This window comes from Parambassis ranga, chromosome 5 (assembly GCF_900634625.1).
Source record: "Parambassis ranga chromosome 5, fParRan2.1, whole genome shotgun sequence".
NCBI classification, from domain to species: Eukaryota; Metazoa; Chordata; class Actinopteri; family Ambassidae; genus Parambassis; species Parambassis ranga.
The window spans coordinates 4,992,067-5,017,560 of record NC_041026.1 but is presented as its reverse complement, the minus strand read 5'-3'; the positions used below and the strand labels follow the sequence as shown (position 1 = coordinate 5,017,560).

At 46.0% G+C, this 25,494-nt stretch overlaps 1 protein-coding gene and 3 long non-coding RNA genes across 4 annotated transcripts; 3 read left to right on the top strand and 1 right to left on the bottom strand.

The window, feature by feature from the left end:
- Window positions 1-3,305: 3,305 nt before the first annotated feature.
- LOC114435807 (uncharacterized) lies at window positions 3,306-5,319 on the top strand. The gene is made up of 2 exons (XR_003670643.1): window positions 3,306-3,501; window positions 4,707-5,319. It is a non-coding gene; the product is annotated as an uncharacterized LOC114435807 (long non-coding RNA).
- Window positions 5,320-6,945: 1,626 nt separating this feature from the next.
- LOC114435420 (uncharacterized) lies at window positions 6,946-8,208 on the bottom strand. Its single transcript, XM_028405089.1, has 2 exons — window positions 7,504-8,208; window positions 6,946-7,391 (listed from the first exon to the last, which is right to left on the bottom strand). Exons 1-2 carry the CDS (start codon window positions 8,206-8,208, stop codon window positions 7,173-7,175), a joined length of 924 nt encoding a protein of 307 aa, XP_028260890.1. The 3' UTR covers window positions 6,946-7,172.
- A 1,346-nt stretch (window positions 8,209-9,554) lies between these two features.
- LOC114435789 (uncharacterized) lies at window positions 9,555-12,580 on the top strand. Its single transcript, XR_003670623.1, has 3 exons — window positions 9,555-9,801; window positions 11,909-12,033; window positions 12,520-12,580. It is a non-coding gene; the product is annotated as an uncharacterized LOC114435789 (long non-coding RNA).
- Window positions 12,581-17,683: 5,103 nt separating this feature from the next.
- Window positions 17,684-25,067, top strand: LOC114435813 (uncharacterized). Its single transcript, XR_003670649.1, has 3 exons — window positions 17,684-17,932; window positions 24,259-24,445; window positions 24,773-25,067. It is a non-coding gene; the product is annotated as an uncharacterized LOC114435813 (long non-coding RNA).
- The last annotated feature ends 427 nt before the right edge of the window (window positions 25,068-25,494 follow it).

The window sequence follows — 25,494 nt, the reverse complement described above, 5'->3', positions numbered from 1 at the left end:
ACCAGAGGAAGAGGGACAGCTGCTGGCTGCCGGCCTGACTGAGGTATAGGTGTAGATACCAGACGGCTCGGTCCTCATGGAGATTCTGGATCAAACTGAAATCAAGAGATCTGACAATCTTTTCAAATGTCGGTTGTAGGTCTTGATAGGCTGCTGAAACTGCCCTCAGCTCTGATCCAACAGGAGCCAGTGTGCGGCTCCACTGCTGAATCACAGAGCCGGGTTCCTGGATCAGAACTTTCTGAGCTAGCTCCCTCAAGATTAGCTCAACGACATCGGCTGTTGGACGCCTGCGGTTATTGTAACGGTCCATGATCGTCAGCACAGCTACCAGGACCTTCGAAATCCAAACGCCAAGATTCAAGGACCATTCTGTCAGACTCTGACACAAATTTTAAAAACGAGTCAACAGGGTCGGTCTTCACTGAGCCCAACATGGCCTCCTCCAGCAGCACGGGTGCTAGCTTCACAGGGAGGTACCTCTCCTTCTGCCAGCCGGCTGCGATTATTCGGCCCACACTTCCCCACTCTGCTTCACCAAAGTGATGACATGCACGTGGAACTTTGAAATCACTTCCCACAGTGCACTGCTCATAGAAATCAGTCCAAAATGCACACAACACCTTCCTGAAAACACATCCACCCGCTGCAGTCAGTCCAAGCCTCCCATCAACAATCACAAAGTCATCAACCCGGACGCCTTCCTGACCAAAAACCGCCACGAGTTCTGGTACAATGTGTTCACGGTGAAGAACGGTCTTATCTGAGGAAGGAGGACAGGTGGATCTTCCTGGTCGCTCAGAGGTTTGAGAGTCTGCGTCCTCAGGGTTCACCGGTCCATCAAGGCTGGGCGGTGGATACTGTGTCAGCAGGTGGTCTGTCATTGGGCAGGGATCAGCCTAACACAGAGACATGTTCAAATGTTACACTGATCCGCATCAGACTGAAACATCAGCACAGCTCAAAAAGTAGCATAGTGAATATAGTATAGCATGATAGCAGGTGGCTGTTTGCTGTATCACCTCATGTTGTGGTTGTCGCTGTGTGTCCTTCTGAACCGTCGTCAGCTCCTCCACGGTGTCCTGCACACAGAGCAGAGCATCAGGGACAGGGCCGGATCAGACTCCTCTGTAGATCTTTTCTATCTGAGCAAACTTCAACAGTTTGATCATAAATCATGATTCACAGTGATAACAAGGTGGCATCAGTGGCGGTTCTACATTGAATTACTCCCTGGGCGAGACCCCCGTGAGCACCCCCCCCCCCCCCCCCAAAAAAAAAAAAAAAAAACAAATACGTGGAGGTCACAATATAGCATGTTTTACAATCTGAAATAGTCTCAAAGCGCTTCACAGAGACCCAGAGCCTGAACCCCCTTAAGAGCCACAGTGTCAGGAAAAACTCCCTTTTAACAGGAAGAAACCTTGAGCAGGACCCGACTCATAAGGAAGAACCGTCCTGCTGACAGTCTGCCGGGTAGAGGAAGAGAAGAAGAGGGAGACAGGACAGAGAGGATGAAGGAGAGAGAGAGGAACAAACATGCACAAACATTATAGAAAACAAACATGACAGGTTGCAAAATGGATAATATAATGATAAATGGTTTATGTCTATATTTTTTTAAAACTAACATAAGTCATGTACACTAGAGCTCTACAATTGGACTGGATCAAACATATGTCCTTGCTTATTCAGACAAAACAAAAATATTCCACTGTACTACGATAGGACTGCATTTATACATAAATATAATTATTTGTTACAATGATAGTGCTTTCAGATTTCAGTAAGCAGCATAAAGGTTGTGATGTGTAACACTAGTGATTTTGAAACCTGTGTGATGGTCCAGGCTGTGGGCATCGAGTGAAGAGAGGCTGAATGGATGAAAAATAATCATTCCCACTTTTTACCCTGTATTTAACTCATAAAACCAGCTGACAGCAGCAGTATTCTTACTTTAGTTTACCGTTAATCAGCCTGTCATTGATGGACGGACTTATGTTAGCAGACAGTAGCTAACTTGTTCGCTAACCGACGAGCCAGAGCAGCATCATGGATGGACATTATAAAAACACAGCGCGCAGCATCAGACTCTCAGTCCAGCATCAGACTACCGTCCTCTGTCTCTCTGCCTGCAGCTTTGCTCTGTCCGGTTTGGCCCTAAAACTTCCGTGTTGTTTAATGATCTTAACGGTAAGACCTCTCACTCCTTCGATCATTCACGCTGCTATGCACAAACGCGCAGTGACGCATCAGGACAGAGTGAGACCTCCTCCTTCACTCACTGAACTCGCTGAACTCCCGTTTCCACAGTGGAGCTCAGCGCTGCACGCTCTGCTGAATTGTTACAGTTTCTATAAATGTGACTGCATTCTCTCCTCATGAGATGAGCGTGCAGTGGGCGCAAATTCTGGCGGATATTGATATTTAGGCTGAGTAATTGATAATAAATGAAGTAAAGTAACCAATAACAAATATACATTAAATAAACATAGACTACTGAATAATACCCAAAATAAACAAATAATTCGAATAGAACCCAACATAAAGAAATTGGCTAAAATACAGCCACGGTAACTCAAAACTCAATAAAATAACTAGAGTGATGATGATTGTTAAGGATCAGACCCTGTTTTTAAGGAGGTTCTGAGTCTCCTAAACAAATAAAAAAGCTGTATCTACTCACTGCAGCGGTCAACAGGCCGAGGATGAGGAGAAGCAGCTTCATCATCACTTTGCTCTCAGAAAAAAGCAGAAATAGGTCTCCCGTTGAGTCGTTGGTCCGAAACTCACAAGAAAAGTTTGGCGTGTGTCCACATTAGCAGGTTGACTGTACTATGCACAGACAGAGCTGGTACCGCAGCAAACATCAGGCGCTTTACAGTGAAACGCGGATACGGTTGAGATAAAGTACGGAGTATGCCCATAGACCGCGGAACAATACTGTGTCCGTGCCCAAGACTCACTCGAGGCAAAGCACCCAGCGTTTTGCCTTGAGTAGGCTGGGTGCCCCCCCCCCTCCCAAAAAAAAAAAAAAAAAAAAAAAAAAAAAAGATATGACAAGTGTCTTTCAGCTTCACGTTTCATCCCCGTGTGCAATGGGATCATGGGAAAATAATGTACATATTTATACATTCTGGATTTGTTTATATTCCAGATGTGGCTGTTGGGTAGAGCGACTTCAATAGCACACGATTAGTGCAGCTACTCTCCTCAATTCGCTGTGCACTAAATCACTCCGCCCAGCAGCGGTGTCTGGAATGTAGTTCCGGCTGGAATGTAGCTCCAGCGCCGTCTCTCCGTTTCTCTCCCGGCGGACAGACTCCACAGACCGTCCCACGGTCTGATAGGAACACGGCTCCTGTCTCAGTTGTCTCGTGGACAGAACACACAGAATTTCTTCCAAACCAAATTCCACACTCTGCGAATCACACTGAGTGGACCAGTCCACGCTGGAAGTTTTCCACGGGTGACAGCGTGGACTGAAGAGGATTCTTTCAGGTAACGTTAGCCACTCGTGCTAACTCGCTCATCAGCTTCTTTACCTGGATTTGTTCACAGGGAGAAAAACTCGCAGTGGCGTCAAAACCAGTCTTAAAGTGTGTCGTGTGTTCACTAATGAAACTCTGTCCACGGTCTGTGGAAAATATGTTTCTGTGTTTGATGCTAAACTGAAATATTCAGGAAAGATCAGTGAAGCAGCTGCTACTTCCTCCTTCACCAAACTTCCGCTTCAAACTGCTCAAATGTGGATTTTAGAAGCAGCAGCTGGTTCTTCTGACTCCACACACACATCAGTTATTGATCAAGACTTTGCTGTGAGTTCGGCCACAGTTCGGCTCTCTCATGATGTTAAAGTAACGGTGTGTTCTAGGTGTCAGCTGTGGAAGTCTCTCGTGGACTGAGCTGGTCCACTCGGTGGACTGTGAGCTGTGTGGACTTCGATTTGTAGGAAGTTGTTGTTGTTGTGTCTCAGAGACGAATGAGGCAGGAGCAGAGAGGACTCGGTCGGAGAGGCGGAGTGCTCAGTCTGCTCCAGTCTGCGGCTCCACCCGCTGTTGGCCTCCTCTCCTTGAACAGTGACAGGGTGGAGCAGAGCTTCTGTCTGTGAGGACACCTGCAGCGCCCTGAACCGGAGCTTTGTAGCTTTGTCCTCCTGCTGTCACTGAAAACCTTGTTTTTTAATAAGTGTTTTGTAAAACAGAGCAGATGTGGCCAGGTGAGTTAATTCTCTTGTTGTCTTGTGCTGATTGGTGGCGCCGTTCCTATTTCAGCAGGCAGGTGGCGCTCCTCCTGCGTCTCTCTTCCTCCTCCTGTGTGGCAGAAGCGAGCAGCAATAGCCTGCAACGGTGGCTGCGCGGCCGTGGGGTCTTCGTCCGTGGATTTTGGACCAGCAGCTTTTAATACAGCTGCATCCACGTCTGAATGGTTCTGTATAGATGGGCCTTTGGATTCTTGTTTGGGTTATTTTTCTGTTATTTCTGATTATGTTGATTATTCTATAGGCTTAGTCCTAATATTCGTACTTCTTTTATATTGAATTATAGTTTTAGTTTTGTTTTTGGTTTAATTTGTGTGTGTGTGTGTGTGTGTGTGTGTGTGTGTGTGTGTGTGTGTGTGTGTGTACGCACGCTCATGTTGCCATGTTGTTGATGTGGTTGGGTCCTTGTGATTTGTGATTAATTCTCTTTTGTTCTGCTGTACAGGAGCTGTGGCCCAGCGGTGCTGGTCCCCCTTCCCTGGTGCTGGGTTTTCTTCACGTCATTTCGTTGGAGTGTAGTGTCACGGGTGTGTAGTTTGATCCCTTCTTGGTTTGTTCCTCTGCCCCCGGTGAGCCTCAGCCTTGTCAGTGTTTATTTTATTTTTCAGGGCCATCCCAACTCATGCGGTGAACTGGCAACACGTTTGATTATTGATTTTAAACATAGTCTGTGGATTTTAATCTCTTTGTAATTAAATAAATCTTCTTTTGTGGTATACGATCCTTGCCCTGTGTATGATTCGAACCTGTGTGCCCTTTTTCTCATTTCCTGGGTTTGAGGTCCCCGCCTCCCCAGGTGGCGCTGTTAACACCCTAAGTCCTCCCGCTCCCTCCTGCAGCGCTGTCACACAGAGACATTCCCGCCTGAAGCACGCAGCTTGGTCGATGTAAACGTCAGACTGTAGAGTTATTAATTCTTCTTTTCTTTATATATTCATTTTATTTTCATGTCCCCTTTTTCTTTGATGTTTTCTTTGAGTCGTTGATTTTTAGTGTAGTTTTAACATTTATTGTAATTGAATGTGGAAAAATGAATAAACCCATGTGTACGATTGTAATCTGAATCAACAGGCATTCAATTAACTTTCATATAAATATCACAGCGTTCAGTCAAACACAGACATTATTTGAAAACTTAGTAATACATAAAAAAATGACTTAAGTACAGTACAAATACATACAAATTACTTAAGACAGTAAGAAAGTACAAATACTTAGTTACTTTCCACCACTGATCCTAATGAACTTTTCTGTCTCCTCTGATCATGTCCATTTACTTACAATAACAGTAAATGTAAAGTTTTTATGTGTTTCTAAGTAAAAATAATAGTGATACTTTCTACTTTGACTCCATGTTGCAGCTGTTACCAGTACTTTCTCCTCCACTACATTTCTACAGTGTCTGTAGTTCCTTGTTCCATGTGATGAACACAGTGCTGGACTGATGTGAGGTCAGACTCTGCATGGAGGTGGTGTCACGCTGCCAGCTGTGTTTCTATAATGAGCCTCAGTCATGATGCCGGTGCTCTGGCTCAGTGAGCTAACTAGTTAGCTGCTGTCTGCTAACACAGGTCCATCCATGAATGTCTGATGAACATGAATCATAACATGAATCTACAGCAGGAACACTGACACAGTAAACATTCTGAATGCCTGTTTGTTATCAGCAGCCTCTCTGTTCACTTGATGCCCACAGCCTGCCTCATGACACACAGACCTGTCCATAGCTGCTTCTGGACTTAACATGTACATTAACTACACATGGTCCATTTTCATTTGAGATGATTTCTTCGATTATTTTAACCTGTTCAGATCCTTTGCAATGGAAATCAATCATATATATTCAGTGTGTGAGTACTTTTACTTTGAATACTTTAAGTACATTTAAAAGTACTTAAGACTTTTACTTAAGTAGGATTGTTGATGTACTTCTACTTTTACTTGAGTATATATTTGTACTTTTACTTAAGTACCAAGCTTCATACTTCCTCCACCACTGGTAGGAACACACATTGTAGGAGCCATGAAGTTAAGCTGTAATTGCTTTTGTTTGTCGCTAGATGGCAGCTTAGGGTTGGTGGATAAGGCTTAAATGAACACAGGTGATCAGATCAGACAGGTAGCCTGTAGGAGCGGGGAGGTTAGTACCATAATATTAAATATGCTCGTTAAACCCTTTGTTAACAACAAACGGGAACCTCAGCCAAAGATTATGATGCATCAAACGATTTATTTTGGAAATATCAGCGCGTAGAAAACAACATCCCCTGTACCCAACCAACCGAGTGGGGGGTAAAATAGCCACTACACAACCACAATGTGTCACATTCACCAGTGTGAGTTAGTGTTGTGTTTCACTTCTTCATACTAATTGATCCTGAGAGTAACAGGCAAGACAAACTTATACTATGCAGGCTTAGGCTGGCATCCACAATAAAAGGTTACAGGGCAGAAACCACTCTGAAAAGGGCACAAAGCCAGATTTTAAATGAAAGGATAACAGAAAGGAAGACAGATCCGTTTCACTATTGACACCTTCAAAATTATAAAAACACAGATTCCCCACCAGCATTAGCATTAGGGCCACAGGGCCGTTAATTAACTTTCATATAAATATTACAGTGGAAACAGAAATCAGTTTATTTGAAGCATAGCAGTAAAGTACAATAATAGTGAATGGACATGATCAGAAGTATGGAGTCAGAAAAGTTCATTAGGATCTGGAAAAACATGTTCTGGGGCTGGAAGACTAAAGCTGAGGGTATATGTGAAGAAGACAGTTAAAGGGACAATACACCCCAGAGTCAGGGACAGGACCAGCTGTCAGTCATATTAAAATTCTCTACAGCTTATGAGGGTTAAAATCACCTGTTTTGGTTCCAGCAACAAAGACAGAACCAGACTGCTGCTTCTAAACCATCACTATGTTAAATTTGGTGTCCTCCTCCTGTCCGCTCCCCTCCTCTCCTCTGTCCTCACCGCCTTCCCAGACGTTCTTCTGCTCGGGTTGGTTCGTCTCAAATCCTCTGCTCTTCAGTTTCCAGCCAAGAAAAGCGATCAGCGGCACAAAGAGCACAGCCATCACTGTGACTGTGGTGATGATGGTGGTCCCAGTGTGGCACTCTGACTGCTGCAGACAGGAAGAAACTTTGTCAGCTCTGACAGTCATGCTGTAGTTATGCACAATTACACATGTGTCAATAAAACCAGTGGTTAGCTGCAGCGGGAACAGTGGACTCTACCTGCTGCTGGGGGGGAGGCGGCGGTGTGCGCGCAGGTGGTTCAGGGACCCTCTGCGGGACCTCCAGTCTCACTGCTGCAGGGTTTCCGCGTCTCTTCTGTCCGTTTGAGTAGAAGTAGCAGAAGTAGACCCCCCGGTCTCCGGGCTGAGCCGGCTCCATGGTGAGTGACAGGTCCCCTGTGCGGTGCCAGTCCGCTGACACAGACACTCGTCTTTCCTCGGAGTCTTTCCCGGACTCGGTGCTTCTGCGCTGCAGCACCAGCTCTCCGTGTCTCTCCCAGCGCACTGACTGCACGGACTCCCCGGCAGTCACGGTGTAACAGGGGAGTCTGACCGTCCCACCGGCTGATACATGAGCCTCGAAGGGAACGAGCACATCCAGCTGCAGGTGTTTCACGATGCGCTGTTTGCAGGTGAACTCATAGAGGCCGTGGTCGTTCAAGTTCGCGGCGCTGAGAACGACAGAGGCGCTCTGATTGATCCTGTCACTGTAATCTGGTCCCGGCTTCCAGTCCTGATTCAGAGGACAGGACGCTACCAGCCGGCTGCTGTCATCTCTCAGCCGGTGGATCAGAGCGGCTTCTTCCCCTGTGCGGCACTTTGGAGGCGGTGGAAACTTTACCGGGTCTCCCTGAAGAACCTGGACTAGTTCTCCAAGCACAGGAGAGACCACGAAGAGACTGATGACGAGAAATGGACGAGCCATCACGAAGAGATCCTGCTGTCAGGATAAGGTGAAACAAACTGCATGGTTTGAACAGAACGGTTTAAATACTGTGCTGGGCACGAGGGGCGGGGATAGTCAAATAGAGCCCCGCCTGTGACCTACAGCAAACTGCTGCTACTTTGCTTGTTTGCTCCTCTCTCTCCTTCATCCTCTCTGTCCTGGCTCCCTCTTCTTCTCCTCTACCCGGCCGACTGGCAGCAGGAAGGTTCTTCCTTAAGACACGGGTCCTGCTCAAGGTTTCTTCCTCCTCAGTCACAGAGACATCCACTGGAGCATTAAAGACCCACGACAAAGCTGACATTCGGCCCGACCCAAACATTAGTACGGCTTAAACTTCGCTTCAAAATCTCTCCAACCAACGCACAGTGTATCCGACCGACGGTACTTCTCCCGACCACACATGAACTCCGCCCCTCCAAACTCGCTCCTGTCTCAGTTGTTTCGCTGACAGCAGAGAGAGAACTTCCGGAAAACCACAGTCGGCCTCTCTCCTCCTGCAGTGTGCTGCTGTTCGCCAAACAGAGTGCGGATCAGCTCTCTCTCTCTCTCTCTCTGAGCCACCTTCTCTGTGTGTGTAGCTCGTCACAGACGCGTCCACTGGTGTGTTCTTACCTCGCAGCTCTCGGCTTTCAGTCTCACAGTCCTCCACGCTCAAAACAAACCTCGTCTCTCCTCCTGCGCGCTTTCAGAATTTTTCATGTCCTGGTGTGCCGGCTGCCGTACGGCGGACCATCTTTGTCCTTTTTTGATGTTTTCCAGTCATTGATTTTTAGTCTAAAATGTAACATTAATGTGGAAAGATGAATAAAAACATGACTGTAATGTGAATGAAGAGGCAGCGTCACTTTAATATAAATACATGTTATTACAGCACTCAGTGAAACACACCAATCAGACAAAACAGTTCATAATAAGTGACAATAATAAACCCCCGACCGTGGTTCCCACTGCGTGCGGATCCCGGATCCGTATGGAAACAAACAGACCGAAAACTCCGTGAAAGTCTCATGAGCGCACGCTGCGCCTTTCTCCTCCTGCAGTGTGCTGCTGTTCGCGAAACAGAGTGCGTATCCGCTCTCTCTCTCTGAGCCACCCTCTCTGTGTGGAGGGTGGAAGTCACAGACACGTCCACTGGAGCATTGAAGACGCAGGACAAAGCTGACATTCGGCCCGACCCAAACATTAGTACGGCTTAAACTTCGCTTCAAAATCTCTCCAACCAACGCACAGTGTATCCGACCGACGGTACTTCTCCCGACCACACATGAACTCCGCCCCTCCAAACTCGCTCCTGTCTCAGTTGTTTCGCTGACAGCAGAGAGAGAACTTCCGGAAAACCACAGTCCGCCTCTCTCCTCCTGCAGTGTGCTGCTGTTCGCCAAACAGAGCCTCCATCAGCACACTGCGCCTCTCTCTCTCTCTGTCGGCTCCTGTCTCAATTGTCTCGGGGTCGGAACACAAAGAATTTCGTCCAAACCAAAGTCCACACTCTGCGAATCACACTGAGTGGACCAGTGCAAACCGTGGAAAACTTCCACAGGCGACAGCGTGGACTGAAGAGGATTCTTTCAGGTAACGTTAGCCACTCGTGCTAACTCACTCATCAGCTTCTTCACCTGGATTTGTTCACAGGGAGAAAAACTCGCAGTGGCGTCAAAACCAGTCTTAAAGTGTGTCGTGTGTTCACTAATGAAACTCTGTCCACGGTCTGTGGAAAATATGTTTCTGTGTTTGATGCTAAACTGAAATATTCAGGAAAGATCAGTGAAGCAGCTGCTACTTCCTCCTTCACCAAACTCCCGCTTCAAACTGCTCAAATGTGGATTTTAGAAGCAGCAGCTGGTTCTTCTGACTCCACACACACATCAGTTATTGATCAAGACTTTGCTGTGAGTTCGGCCACAGTTCGGCTCTATTATCCGGGTTTCCTATACATAGACGTGATTTTATATCATAGCTATCCTTCCATTCAGGGAGACGGTCAGTGTTATTATAATGGAACATTAACTCAGCACAGACAGCTGCTAACATCAGGCGGTTTGAAGTGAAACGCGGGTACGGTCGAGATAAATACGTCATATGCCCATAGTCACATAAAGAATAATAATAACACCAAAGCAGTTCATTTATGAGTTAGCTGCCTTGTTGTGCCTTTAGCTCCACGTATCTAATTATAGTATTTAAGTTATTATATTATTCTATTTATTTGAACCTTTATTTGGCCAGAAGCTGTCATCGTACATCACAGGAGCAGGCTGACAAATGGGCTGAGGTCAGTGTTGAGTCCATAGTGAAATAAAAACCTTCAGCTTCAGCTGTTTGTGTAATCCATTCCTTAAATGACAGAATCTAAAGATTAGAACAAAACTAGGCACACATACCTGCTGCCCCCATAAAACAGACAGAGAGTCATTATTATAATGAAAGGATTGATGCTAAATTCTGGGATTCTTTGGTGTTGGAGGATGATCGTGGACTTCAGGCCTGCTGAGCTCAGGGATGGTTTTATACAGAAGAAAGCAGTAGAATGAGGATAAACCCTGAAATAGCTCCATGTTCCCCTCTCTCACATTTGGAGTTTGACTTTAAATCTGTCTTTTATTTATTGGTTTGATATGAGAGTCAGCTGGTTCTTATTGTCTCTGTGTGTGTTTGATCGTTCTACATGTTAATATCGTTGAATTTATCTCGTTGAATGGATTTTTTTAGTATTTGTGACATTTTCAGTCCAATAATAATAAGGGTTGTAAAGGTTGCCTCATAATCACCTTTTTACATGGCTGTTTTGGAAATGAGAGAAAAGAGGTTATTATTTCTCATCACGTATAAATGTCATGTATGTATATTTGTCACCTGCCAATCTACGCTGCGGAGGTGTGGGATCCCTGTGCGGAACATTTAAATGTCTCTACGGAGGACACACGGGAGGACACAGGAGACACACGGAAGACACAGGTGGACGAGTGGACCTTTTCCTGAAAGACGCCGGCATGTGGAGCAGCGTTTGGGCCTTTTCCCTGGCTGGATTTACCGCGATTTAAGTGGAATCTACGGACATTGTGGATTTACCAAAGACAGTGGATTACCCCAGGACTAAAAAAGGATTTTACCCGAACGACTGGAGTTTGGTGAGATCGCGTTTTATTCTTTTTAATGGAACGACGTCTCACCGAGGAACTGCTGATCTAGTCCTCACGGAGGGACACGGGTTCATTTGGACCGTTCTCTCGAACTCCGAACTGGAAATATTCTGTATATATTATTTGGGAACTGATCGGGTTGCACTAAACTCTGGGTTACAGGGAGAAACTTTGTGGAAAAAGACCGGTTGTGTCGCGCTGCTTGTGTGCGCGAGCTGATCACCTGTGCTCTGTCTACAATACAGCGTGAACTCTAAACAATCGATTTCTGGCTCCTCTGTGTTTTTGTAAATATTATTGGGATTTTGGTGTGGTGTGTGTGGCCTAGCCTGGCGGTTTTTTATTAACGGATAAACCAGCAGCAGCAAAATAAGACCCGCCCGTGAGAATAGCGCGTGGTGGCGTTTTCCTGATTTTTTAAAAACAGGTGAATTGTTACAAAATGACGTCACGTGGCTGGTTTTGTTTCTTCTATTATGAATTTAATCCGCAGGTTTATGAAATGTTTTTATCTATCTTATCTCTTATTTTTATCTTAGGGGGCCCTGTGACAGCTGCTGGAAGCAGAGAGGCGCGGCTCGTTCAAAATAAAGGAGGAAGCACACACTCAGGGCTGCGAGGAAAGACGCCAAAAGAAAGGAACAGAGGACAAAACGGGAGAGAGGTAAGAGTCTGTGACACAGCTGAGCCTCATCTTACTCCACCACTGTTTGTCTTGTTTCACATTGTATCACAGAACACTTGTAGAGACGCAGGCTTCACGTCACTACAGCCTCCTTCATGCTGCAGCCTGAATGTTCACTGAGTCGCTCTGCATACAAACGTCTGCTAAATGAGTTACAAACGTCAATATAATGACGTGATATAAAACGTAAATGAAGCTGTAAAGTAGCTTGTTAGCTCATGCAGCAACAGTGTGTAGCTGCTATGCTAATGCTACTTTAGCTTGTTCAGCATTAAGCTAAGTGCTGCTGTTACAACTTACTGTTAGAGTTAATGAGCTCTAAACCACAGCAGGAAAAACCAATGTATGTATTTAGTCTATTTAGTGTTTATTAATGCTCAGGTGTTTCTCTGTAAATGACAAGCTAGTCAATTATTGTCATATAGTTGTTATTTTATGGCATTTTTAAATTCTGTTTTTCATCAGGTGCTTAAACATTTGTCTGTGTCTCCTCATGAAGATGCCACAGCCTCCACAGATGAAGGTCTGTGCATTATGAATGATCTGGATTATTTACAGTGTTAATTATCAGGCTGATCATTATGGTCTTATACCACACAGGTCATGTGGAGCCCTGTGAGGAAACTCCAGAGGACGTCCCAGCAGCAGTCCAACACCTGAGAGCCTCCACTCCTTCCTCTGCTCCTCCAGCACCTGACCTGGTAACAGAGGAAGGGTCCAAGGTGTCCAGGTCTCACTGATGATCCTGCACTGTGGACAAACTTCATAATAACAATACTAGTCATCATATCTTGTGCTGTCAGTGGTGGAGGAAGCAGTGAAGTTTGGTACTTAAGTGAAAGTACAATTACCCAGCAAAATATATACTCAAGTAAAAGTAGATGTGCTACATCAACGATCCTACTTAACCAAAGTCTTAAGTACTTACTTTTAATTTCCAAGAGTTTAAATCGAGGCAACTGGACTCAAGGAGCTCAAGTTTTTTTTAACTTGGGGGATACATAAAAATACATGAAAAATTACTTAAGTACAGTAACAAAGTACAAATACAGTACTTAGTTACTTTCCACCACTGTGGACAGTCTTCAGAGAGTACATATTTCATTAATTAAGATATATTTGATAGTCTCTGCTGAGGGTCTCTGTCAGCCGGTCTGTCCAGAGTGGAGGTGGCCAGATGTTGCTGCTGTTCCTTCAGCATGCAGAGGTGAGCATGAATGATCTGGTGTGTGTGTCCCTGTTGTTGTGTGTGCATGTTGCACAGATGGCTGCTGAGGTTCAGAGTGTGTAAGAACACACATTAATGTGTCACTTTCAGCAGTGTGTGTTTCTCTTCTCCATCCTGAGCAGCGACACTTTCTTTCCACCAATAAAAACACTTTAAACTCGTTGTTGTTGCTGGTTTTCTCTCCTGTATTTTTCTGAACACTGTTTAATTCATATGAAAGATTTTATAAGAAAACGTGTTACTTCATTGAACACTCAAAGAATTCAAATGTTTATTCACGTTGATGATAAAAATACATTTGACTGCATTTTATTCATGAAACAGTCTAAACTGAGGTTTTAACATAGACACTAAGATTATTAACTTTATATTAAGGCTGAGAGTTCAGTGAGTCTCACTCAGGGGACTCTGCGTCTCTCTGCGCTCTGGTTCTGTTGACTTCAGGATGACGGTCCACATAAATGCAGCACAGGGTCCACGTGAAGCAGACTCGGACTCGGATCGGCAAGATTTCAGACACCGTCCGACCACAGCCAATAAAACACCACCAAAAACAGAGCGCTGCTGTGACGCTGACAGACACCCAGCAGGATCCCGGTGCGCCTTCTGTGTCCACAGAGTCTCTGCTCACAGACACAGTGCTTTTGATGTGCTCCTCGTCTCTGTCTCTAACTTTAAGTCTCACAGCTCCAGCGTGGACCCACTGTCCTCCCGTGAACACGGAGCACAGGTAACCTCCCTCATCCTGCCGCCGGACTGGCCTCAGAGTCAGAGACAAGTCTCCGTGGGAGGACCAGTCCGCTGACACAGACAGGCGGTCATCATCGGAGTCTTTCCCGGACTCGGTGCTTCTGCGCTGCAGCACCAGCTCTCCGTGTATCTCCCAGCTCACTGACCGCACGGACTCCCCGGCAGTCACGGTGTAACAGGAGAGTCTGGCCGTCCCACCGACTGATACATGAGCCTCGAAGGGAACGAGCACATCCAGCTGCAGGTGTTTCACGATGCGCTGTTTGCAGGTGAACTCATACAGGCCGTGGTCGTTCAAGTTCGCGGCGCTGAGAACGACAGAGGCGCTCTGATTGATCCTGTCACTGTAATCTGGTCCCGGCTTCCAGTCCTGATTCAGATGACAGGACGCTACCAGCCGGCTGCTGTCATCTCTCAGCCGGTGGATCAGAGCGGCTTCTTCCCCTGTGCGGCACTTTGGAGGCGGCGGAAACTTTACCGGGTCTCCCTGAAGAACCTGGACTAGTTCTCCAAGCACAGGAGAGACCACGAAGAGACTGAGGACGAGAAATGGACGAGCCATCACGAAGAGATCCTGCTGTCAGGATAAGGTGAAACAAACTGCATGGTTTGAACAGAACGGTATAAATACTGTGCTGGGCACGAGGGGCGGGGATAGTCAAATAGAGCCCCGCCCCTCGTGCCCAGCAAACTGTTGCTACTTTGCTTGTTTGCTCCTCTCTCTCCTTCATCCTCTCTGTCCTGGCTCCCTCTTCTTCTCCTCTACCCGGCCGACTGGCAGCAGGAAGGTTCTTCCTTAAGAGACGGGTCCTGCTCAAGGTTTCTTCCTCCTCAGTCACAGACACGTCCACTGGAGCATTAAAGACGCACGACAAAGCTGACATTCGGCCCGACCCAAACATTAGTACGGCTTAAACTTCGCTTCAAAATCTCTCCAACCAACGCACAGTGTATCCGACCGACGGTACTTCTCCCGACCACACATGAACTCCGCCCCTCCAAACTCGCTCCTGTCTCAGTTGTTTCGCTGACAGCACAGAGAGAACTTCCGGAAAACCACAGTCCGCCTCTCTCCTCCTGCAGTGTGCTGCTGTTCGCCAAACAGAGTGCGGATCAGCTCTCTCTCTCTCTCTCTCTCTGAGCCACCTTCTCTGTGTGTGTAGCTCGTCACAGACGCGTCCACTGGTGTGTTCTTACCTCGCAGCTCTCGGCTTTCAGTCTCACAGTCCTCCACGCTCACAACAAACCTCGTCTCTCCTCCTGCGCGCATTCAGGATTTTCCATGTCCTGGTGTGCCGGCTGCCGAACGGCGGACCATCTTTGTCCTTTTTTGATGTTTTCCAGTCATTGATTTTTAGTCTAAAATGTAACATTAATGTGGAAAGATGAATAAAAACATGACTGTAATGTGAATGAAGAGGCAGCGTCACTTTAATATAAATACATGTTATTACAGCACTCAGTGAAACACACCAATCAGACAAAACAGTTAATAATAAGTGACAATAATAAACTCCCGACCGTGGTTCCCACTGCGTGTGGATCCCGGATCCGTACGGAAACAAACAGACCGAAAACTCCGTGAAAGTCTCATGAGCGCACGCTGCGCCTCTCTCCTCCTGCGGTGTGCTGCTGTTCGCCAAACAGAGTGCGTATCCGCTCTCTCTCTCTCTGAGCCACCCTCTCTCTGTGTGGAGGGTGGAAGTGACGGACACGTCCACTGGAGCATTAAAGACCCACGACAAAGCTGACATTCGGCCCGACCCAAACGTTCGTACGGCTTAAACTTCGCTTCAAAATCTCTCCAACCAACGCCCAGTGTATCCGACCGACGGTACTTCTCCCGACCACACATGAACTCCGCCCCTCCAAACTCGCTCCTGTCTCAGTTGTTTCGCTGACAGCACAGAGAGAACTTCCGGAAAACCACAGTCCGCCTCTCTCCTCCTGCAGTGTGCTGCTGTTCGCCAAACAGAGTGCGGATCAGCTCTCTCTCTCTCTCTCTCTCTGAGCCACCTTCTCTGTGTGAGTAGCTCGTCACAGACGCGTCCACTGGTGTGTTCTTACCTCGCAGCTCTCGGCTTTCAGTCTCACAGTCCTCCACGCTCACAACAAACCTCGTCTCTCCTCCTGCGCGCATTCAGGATTTTTCATGTCCTGATGTGCGGGCTGCCGTACGGCGGACCGTCTTTGTCCTTTTTTGATGTTTTCCAGTCATTGATTTTTAGTCTAAAATGTAACATTAATGTGGAAAGATGAATAAAAACATGACTGTAATGTGAATGAAGAGGCAGCGTCACTTTAATATAAATTCATGTTATTACAGCACTCAGTGAAACACACCAATCAGACAAAACAGTTCATAATAAGTGACGATAAAAAACCCCCGACCGTGGTTCCCACTGCGTGCGGATCCCGGATCCGTACGGAAACAAACAGACCGAAAACTCCGTGAAAGTCTCATGAGCGCACGCTGCGCCTTTCTCCTCCTGCAGTGTGCTGCTGTTCGCGAAACAGAGTGCGTATCCGCTCTCTCTCTCTCTCTCTGAGCCACCCTCTCTCTGTGTGGAGGGTGGAAGTCACAGACACGTCCACTGGAGCATTAAAGACGCACGACAAAGCTGACATTCGGCCCGACCCAAACATTAGTACGGCTTAAACTTCGCTTCAAAATCTCTCCAACCAACGCACAGTGTATCCGACCGACGGTACTTCTCCCGACCACACATGAACTCCGCCCCTCCAACATCGCTCCTGTCTCAGTTGTGTCCCTGACAGCACAGAGAGAACTTCCGGAAAACCACAGTCGGCCTCTCTCCTCCTGCAGTGTGCTGCTGTTCGCCAAACAGAGTGCGGATCAGCTCTCTCTCTCTCTCTCTCTGAGCCACCTTCTCTGTGTGTGTAGCTCGTCACAGACGCGTCCACTGGTGTGTTCTTACCTCGCAGCTCTCGGCTTTCAGTCTCACAGTCCTCCACGCTCACAACAAACCTCGTCTCTCCTCCTGCGCGCATTCAGGATTTTTCATGTCCTGATGTGCGGGCTGCCGTACGGCGGACCGTCTTTGTCCTTTTTTGATGTTTTCCAGTCATTGATTTTTAGTCTAAAATGTAACATTAATGTGGAAAGATGAATAAAAACATGACTGTAATGTGAATGAAGAGGCAGCGTCACTTTAATATAAATACATGTTATTACAGCACTCAGTGAAACACACCAATCAGACAAAACAGTTCATAATAAGTGACAATAATAAACTCCCGACCGTGGTTCCCACTGCGTGCGGATCCCGGATCCGTACGGAAACAAACAGACCGAAATCTCCGTGAAAGTCTCATGAGCGCACGCCGCGCCTCTCTCCTCCTGCAGTGTGCTGCTGTTCGCGAAACAGAGTGCGGATCCGCTCTCTCTCTCTGAGCCACCCTCTCTCTGTGTGGAGGGTGGAAGTCACAGACACGTCCACTGGAGCATTAAAGACGCACGACAAAGCTGACATTCGGCCCGACCCAAACATTCGTACGGCTTAAACTTCGCTTCAAAATCTCTCCAACCAACGCACAGTGTATCCGACCGACGGTACTTCTCCCGACCACACATGAACTCCGCCCCTCCAAACTCGCTCCTGTCTCAGTTGTTTCGCTGACAGCAGAGAGAGAACTTCCGGAAAACCACAGTCCGCCTCTCTCCTCCTGCAGTGTGCTGCTGTTCGCCAAACAGAGCCTCCATCAGCACACTGCGCCTCTCTCTCTCTCTGTCGGCTCCTGTCTCAATTGTCTCGGGACAGAACACAAAGAATTTCGTCCAAACCAAAGTCCACACTCTGCGAATCACACTGAGTGGACCAGTGCAGACCGTGGAAAACTTCCACAGGTGACAGCGTGGACTGAAGAGGATTCTTTCAGGTAACGTTAGCCACTCGTGCTAACTCGCTCATCAGCTTCTTCACCTGGATTTGTTCACAGGGAGAAAAACTCGCAGTGGCGTCAAAACCAGTCTTAAAGTGTGTCGTGTGTTCACTAATGAAACTCTGTCCACGGTCTGTGGAAAATATGTTTCTGTGTTTGAGGCTAAACTGAAATATTAAGGAAAGATCAGTGAAGCAGCTGCTACTTCCTCCTTCACCAAACTCCCGCTTCAAACTGCTCAAATGTGGATTTTAGAAGCAGCAGCTGGTTCTTCTGACTCCACACACACATCAGTTATTGATCAAGACTTTGCCCTGAGTTCGGCCACAGTTCGGCTCTATTATCAGGGTTTCCTATACATAGACACGATTTTATATCATAGCTATCCTTCCATTCAGGGAGACGGTCAGTGTTATTATAATGGAACATTAACTCAGCACAGACAGCTGCTAACATCAGGCGGTTTGAAGTGAAACGCGGGTACGGTCGAGATAAACTACGTCATATGCCCATAGTCACATAAAGAATAATAATAACACCAAAGCAGTTCATTTATGAGTTAGCTGCCTTGTTGTGCCTTTAGCTCCACGTATCTAATTATAGTATTTAAGTCATTATATTATTCTACTTATTTGAACCTTTATTTGGCCAGAAGCTGTCATCGTACATCACAGGAGCAGGCTGACAAATGGGCTGAGGTCAGTGTTGAGTCCATATTGAAATAAAAACCTTCAGATTCAGCTGTTTGTGTAATCCATTCCTTAAATGACAGAATCCAAAGATTAGAACTAAACTAGGCACAAATTCAGCTAAAAACGGAGTCATTCATGAATAAAGCCAGGTCTTCCTCCGATATGAAGTCCAGCTATGTGTATGAGCAGACTCATTGTCCTGGCCTGTGATGTATGAGCTGAGGTGGGGAAGGTCCAGGCCACTGGTCTCATCCCCCAGAACTAACTGAGAGAATTAAGGTCTAACTGAATACATTCAAAATGCTTCTTGTAGCTTTAAAACTGTCATTAGATAAACTGCAGGTTTATATTTACCCTGTAGAAACCCTGATGACCGTCTCCCGACTGATGCGACACCAGCTGCCACCACACACTGAAACACTGAAACAGAGAAACACTGAAATCTAATTAAAACGTGCCGAAAAGCCACGAAAAGTCTGCTGTTTAGTACCGTCACACACACACACACACACACACACACACACACACACACACACACACACTCTCTCTCTCTCTTTGCGTTTCTTCCAGACTAATGCGTTTGTGAAACGGAAATGGTCACAGAGGACAGGGCAGTCACATGTAGGATTTCTGAGTCAATAATTTAAAGTGAGGAAAATGTCTTTGTCCTTTATTTTAAAGACATACTGTAAAATAAAAACCTTAAGATTTAATGTAATGAACAGAAACACCGTTACAGACGCAGCGCGGCCTGTGAAGAGCTGTAAGGTGTTTTAACAGGATAACAGCAGTTTACAGGCCGCGCTGCGTCTGTAACAGTGTTTCTGTTCATTACAGTAAATCTTAAGGTTTTTATTTCACAGTATGTCTTTAAAGGATTGATGCTAAATTCTGGGATTCTTTGGTGTTGGAGGATGATCGTGGACTTCAGGCCTGCTGAGCTCAGGGATGGTTTTATACAGAAGAAAGCAGCAGAATGAGGATAAACCCTGAAATAGCTCCATGTTCCCCTCTCTCACATTTGGAGTTTGACTTTAAATCTGTCTTTTATTTATTGGTTTGATATGAGAGTCAGCTGCTTCTTATTGTCTCTGTGTGTGTTTGATCGTTCTACATGTTAATATCCTTGAATTTACATGTTGATGAAGATTCTCAGTCATCCAGGTCATCATACGTAGAGAAGATTGAAGCAAGGCGTCTGGACTTGTAGAGTTTTCTAGAAGACGTTTCGCTGCTCATCCAAGCAGCTTCATCAGTTCTAACTGTTTGGTGGGGAAACATGGTTTATATGTGGTTACAGACCTCAGTGGGTGGGTCTGTCAAGGGCCACAGAGCAGACACCATCCTGCAGAAAGCCCAGAACCAACTCCTCAACGAAAGGATCAGACAGATCAACTTCACCATAGACACTCTCATGGTCACCACGGAGCAGACAAGATCACAGCTTGCCACCCTCCTACCCAGCGAAGTCATGGATGAAGTCATCAAACTGACTGAAAAAGTCCAGACGGCACAGCACACCAGGGGTAAGGAACGACAAAAACGCAAATTCCATAAATTGAAAACTGTTTTCTCTGTTAAAAATACAGCTAACCTTCACACATGGAGGAGGGAAGACCACTCACTGCCACAGCAGGACACCCAGGACAAATGGGTAAAGAACCTTTCAGACAGACAACTGAGCCAGCCGGAAAAAGACGTGTTGGCCAAAGGACTCAACTTTGCCATCTCGCCAGAGCAGATTCCAGTGGTGGACCTCATCACAGCCACAGAGTCAGCCATCAAGAACAACAACCTGACAGACACAGAAGCTGAGCAACTCCGCTTGAAGGTCACAGCCACACTCTCCACTGCTAAAGCACCGCCATCCAACCTCTCCAGTGATGAAAGGAAGGCCCTGATTGCACTACAAAAGGACCGGGACATCACCATCTTATCAGCAGACAAAGGAAGATGCACAGTGGTGCTCAACACACAGGACTACCACGCCAAAGTGACAGAACTCCTCAGTGACACAGCCACATATGAGACACTGAAGAGGGACCCCACCGGAAACTACAAGAAGAAACTAGTCAGCTACCTACAAAAACTGGAGAAGGACCAAATCATCAACCGCAAGCTCTATTTTCGACTGTATCCGGGGGAAGCCACTCCACGCCTGTATGGACTCCCCAAGATACACAAGGAAGGAGTCCCCCTCAGACCCATCGTCAGCAGCACAAACTCAGTCACATACAACGTGGCTAAGCACTTGGCTGAACTCCTGACACCACTGGTAGGTGACACACCACATCACATTCACAACTCGCAGGACTTTGTGAACAAGGTGGAGAAGATCCAAATGGACCCAGATGACACCATGGTCTCATTTGATGTCACCTCCTTGTTCACCTGCATCCCTACATAAGAAGCCACAGAGATGGTAAGGACTTGCCTCACACAAGACGGCACACTCAAGGAGAGAACCAACCTAACGCCAGACCACATCTGTGACCTGCTGGACCTCTGCCTGACCACCACTTATTTCCAGTACAATGGGAACTTTTACAGACAGAAGCACGGCTGTGCGATGGGATCACCTGTGTCTTCTATTGTGGCCAACCTCTACATGGAAGAAGTGGAGAGAAGAGCCCTGAGTTCCTATCCTGGAACCACCCCCACCCACTGGTTTAGATATGTGGATGACACCTGGGTCAAAATCAAGACTAACGAAGTGGAACGGTTCACAGAACACATCAACGCAGTGGATAATAACATCAAGTTCACTCGCGAGGACACCAAGGACAACAATCTGGCCTTCTTGGACTGCACAGTACATATTGAGGAGGACAGGAGCCTCAATGTGGAAGTGTACAGGAAACCCACACACACGGACCAGTACCTGTTGTTTGATTCACACCACCCACTGGAACACAAACTGGGAGTCATCAGGACCTTGCAGCACAGAGCACAAACTGTACCCACCAGCTCAGAGGGGAAGAAGAAGGAGCAACACCACATCAGGAAGGCCCTGCAAACATGTGGCTACCCGAAGTGGGCACTCATCAAAGCCACAAAAACAAGACCCCCCAACAACAAGAAGAAGGACAACACCAGGCGGAGAAAGAACATCTCCATTCCATATGTGTCAGGAGTATCAGAGAAACTCCGCAGGATCTTCAACAACCATGACATCCCGGTCCATTTCAAACCTATGACAACACTGAGACAGAGACTGGTTCACCCGAAGGATAAGATTCCCAGGGAGAAACACAGCAATGTGATATATGCAGTCCAGTGCAGTGAGGAATGCTCTGATCTGTACATTGGAGAAACTAAACAACCACTCCACAGAAGAATGGCTCAGCACAGGAGAGCCACCTCTTCAGGACAAGACTCAGCTGTTCACCTCCACCTCAAAGACAAAGGACACTCCTTTGAGGACAACAATGTTCACATTTTAGACAGGGAGGAAAGGTGGTATGAAAGAGGAGTCAAGGAAGCCATCTATGTTAAGCTGGAAAAACCTTCCCTTAACAGAGGTGGAGGCCTCAGACATCATCTTTCTACCACATACAATGCAGTGATTCCATCCATTCCCAGGAAGTTTACACATACTCACAGTAAGAACAAAGGGCTGTCAATCAGTCCCCCTCCGGCAGTTTCATAGTCGTTAGCCAGTCGTTAGACTCACCTGGCCCAGTCAGCCAGAACATCACAGGTAAGTATGGAAACATTTAGTGCTATTGTTTGTAAGTTTTTTAAAGTTTTACCCAGACCCACCCACTGAGGTCTGTAACCACATATAAACCATGTTTCCCCACCAAACAGTTAGAACTGATGAAGCTGCTTGGATGAGCAGCGAAACGTCTTCTAGAAAACTCTACAAGTCCAGACGCCTTGCTTCAATCTTCTCTATCCTTGAATTTATCTCGTTGAATTGACTTTTTTAGTATTTGTGACATTTTCAGTCCAATAAAAATAAAGGGTTGTAAAGGTTGCCTCATAATCACCTTTTTACATGGCTGTTTTGGAAATGAGAGAAAAGAGGTTATTATTTCTCATCACGTATAAATGTCATGTATGTATATTTGTCACCTGCCAATCTACGCTGCGGAGGTGTGGGATCCCTGTGCGGAACATTTAAATGTCTCTACGGAGGACACACGGGAGGACACAGGAGACACACGGAAGACACAGGTGGACGAGTGGACCTTTTCCTGAAAGACGCCGGCATGTGGAGCAGCGTTTGGGCCTTTTCCCTGGCTGGATTTACCGCGATTTAAGTGGAATCTACGGACATTGTGGATTTACCAAAGACAGTGGATTACCCCAGGACTAAAAAAGGATTTTACCCGAACGACTGGAGTTTGGTGAGATCGCGTTTTATTCTTTTTTAATGGAGCGACGTCTCACTGAGGAACTGCTGATCTAGTCCTCACAGAGGGACACAGGTTCATTTGGACCGTTCTCTCGAACTCCGAACTGGAAATATTCTGTATATATTATTTGGGAACTGATCGGGTTGCACTAAACTCTGGGTTACAGGGAGAAACTTTGGGGAAAAAGACCGGTTGTGTCGCGCTGCTTGTGTGCAGCTGATCACCTGTGCTCTGCCTACAATACAGCGTGAACTCTAAACAATCGATTTCTGGCTCCTCTGTGTTTTTGTAAATATTATTGGGATTTTGGTGTGGTGTGTGTGGCCTAGCCTGGCGGTTTTTTATTAACGGATAAACCAGCAGCAGCAAAATAAGACCCGCCCGTGAGAATAGCGCGTGGTGGCGTTTTCCTGATTTAAAAAAAACAAAAAAAAAAACAGGTGAATTGTTACAAAATGACGTCACGTGGCTGGTTTTGTTTCTTCTATTATGAATTTAATCCGCAGGTTTATGAAATGTTTTTGATTTCCGCGCTCACAGATCCACGAACAGGCCCAAAGCTTTGCTGACACAGCAGCGTGTTCACACAGGCTGTAAATTAAAACAAATAAATATTGAACCTGTTTCATCTTTATACCGGACAAGAGTTCCTCATTTAAATCACAATTTATTCACTTTTACATTCGCTTTTCTTTATTATTGGTTAGATTTTATTTTACTTTATTTACTTGCTAATTTACCTCACCTTATTTTAAAGGCTATTTTTATCTATCTTATCTCTTATTTTTATCTTAGGCCTATTTATAGTTTTTAACCCGTTTCCGACCATCATGGAGCAGCTGAATATAAGCAAACCCCTAATGGGATTAATAAAGTATTTCTGATTCTGAATTAGTTCTTGTTGGAGTGTACATCCACTCATGTCCTATAGAAAAAGATTAAAGTGTGTAGTGTTTAACACAGGTGTGTGTGTGTGTCGTGGGATGGTTGAATTTAATGACATGTTTATATTTGTTTGTTCTTTCTTTAAATCACAGCGTCTGTAATGTATCGTTTATTTTGCTCAACTTTACTTTTAAGAGATGTTTGATTTTAAAGCAATGTAAAAAACACTTGTGAGCCTAATAGAGGCAGGAGTAGAAAGAAAGAGAGAAGGTCTAAACTAGAAGGTCTAAGGAGTGGCTGAAAGAAGCACAAAATAGACAGAGAGGCAAGGGAAAAGCAGCCGGACGACGGCTACTCATAAAGTTTCTGATGTGCATTTTTCTAGGGAAGAAGATGACTTAATGTAGTATCGGAGAAGGAATCCACTCCCGGGACCCAGCGCTGACCCCCCACCTTATCCTCAGCCACCGCAGCAGCTGCACCTCCTCCTCGCCCACCACCCCACACACAACAGACATCACTAATCTTTCTGGCTGTCAAATTCCACGAGAAGAAGACGCCTCAACAACAAGGTCAGGAACAGTTTTTTTGATTTAAACATAATGAAAAAATAAAGAAAAAACTGCTAGAGACAATGTCAGCTCATGAATCTAACACTGAAACCAAAACCGCTAAAATGCTGAATAAAGAAGAATAGGGGTACTAAACGCCATGCCAATATGTAAAACTAAACCATGTACAGGCCATGATCGTGAAAGTGATGTAGAACCAAAATGTGCCTCACTGACAACTACCAAAGAGAATGCTATTCATGCAGAGGATGTACTAATGACTGAAATATTTATCATTGATGATAATAATGTTGATGATGATTCTGGTGCCTGTGACATTTATTTCAGAGGTTACATGGGAAGAGGAGGGCAGCATGGAGGAGGAAAAGGGGAGAGGAATGGAGGAGAGGACAGGAGGGGAGATGTGTGCTACAAATGCGGAAAAGCCAGACTTTGGGCACAAATCTGTAAAGTGAGAAAAGGAGAAAGACAGGATGGAGGGGGAGATGGATCAGCATGACTGACCGAGGAGACAGGTCAAGACATGAACACACACATGTCTCTCGATGAAAAGTTTTCACCTTCACACTTAGCACACTCACACCAAGAGGAGACAAATGATGATGTTATTGAGCTGCACCATGTAGAGACATTGTTGAATCTCTCTGCCACAACTGTTCAAAACAAAAGGTCTACAGATTGTGTGTCAGCTAGTGGTCAAATCGGCAAAGAGTTTTAATCTGCAACGCTCAAGGTTACAGACCCAGTTTCAGGAATGAGTATAAAGTGTTTGTGCTGTGTGACTTTTGCCCTGTTAACCTCCTGGGGAGAGATCTGATGGCAAAATAAGGAATTGAAGTTATTCCTACCCCAGCAGGCATGTGGACACCAGATTATTATTACAGTTTAGATATGACTAATAATGGACCTGAAGCGGTTGTAAATGATTTACTAAAACTCACAGAAAGTATAGTTCTCTACTGCCATCATTCAACAACCCAAAGACGTGCATTGTACAATGTATCACTGAATACACACATGGGCCGGACAGCTAATATGAGCACAGATTC

What these genes read in the sequence shown, in the direction of transcription:
- LOC114435420 (XM_028405089.1), bottom strand. Translation starts at nt 8,208, where the DNA reads ATGGCTCGTCCATTTCTCGTCATCAGTCTCTTCGTGGTCTCTCCTGTG. An exon ending in CGCCTCCCCCCCAGCAGCAG is followed by an intron (nt 7,392 to 7,503) that starts GTAGAGTCCACT and finishes TCCTGTCTGCAG; the next exon opens with CAGTCAGAGTGCCACACTGG.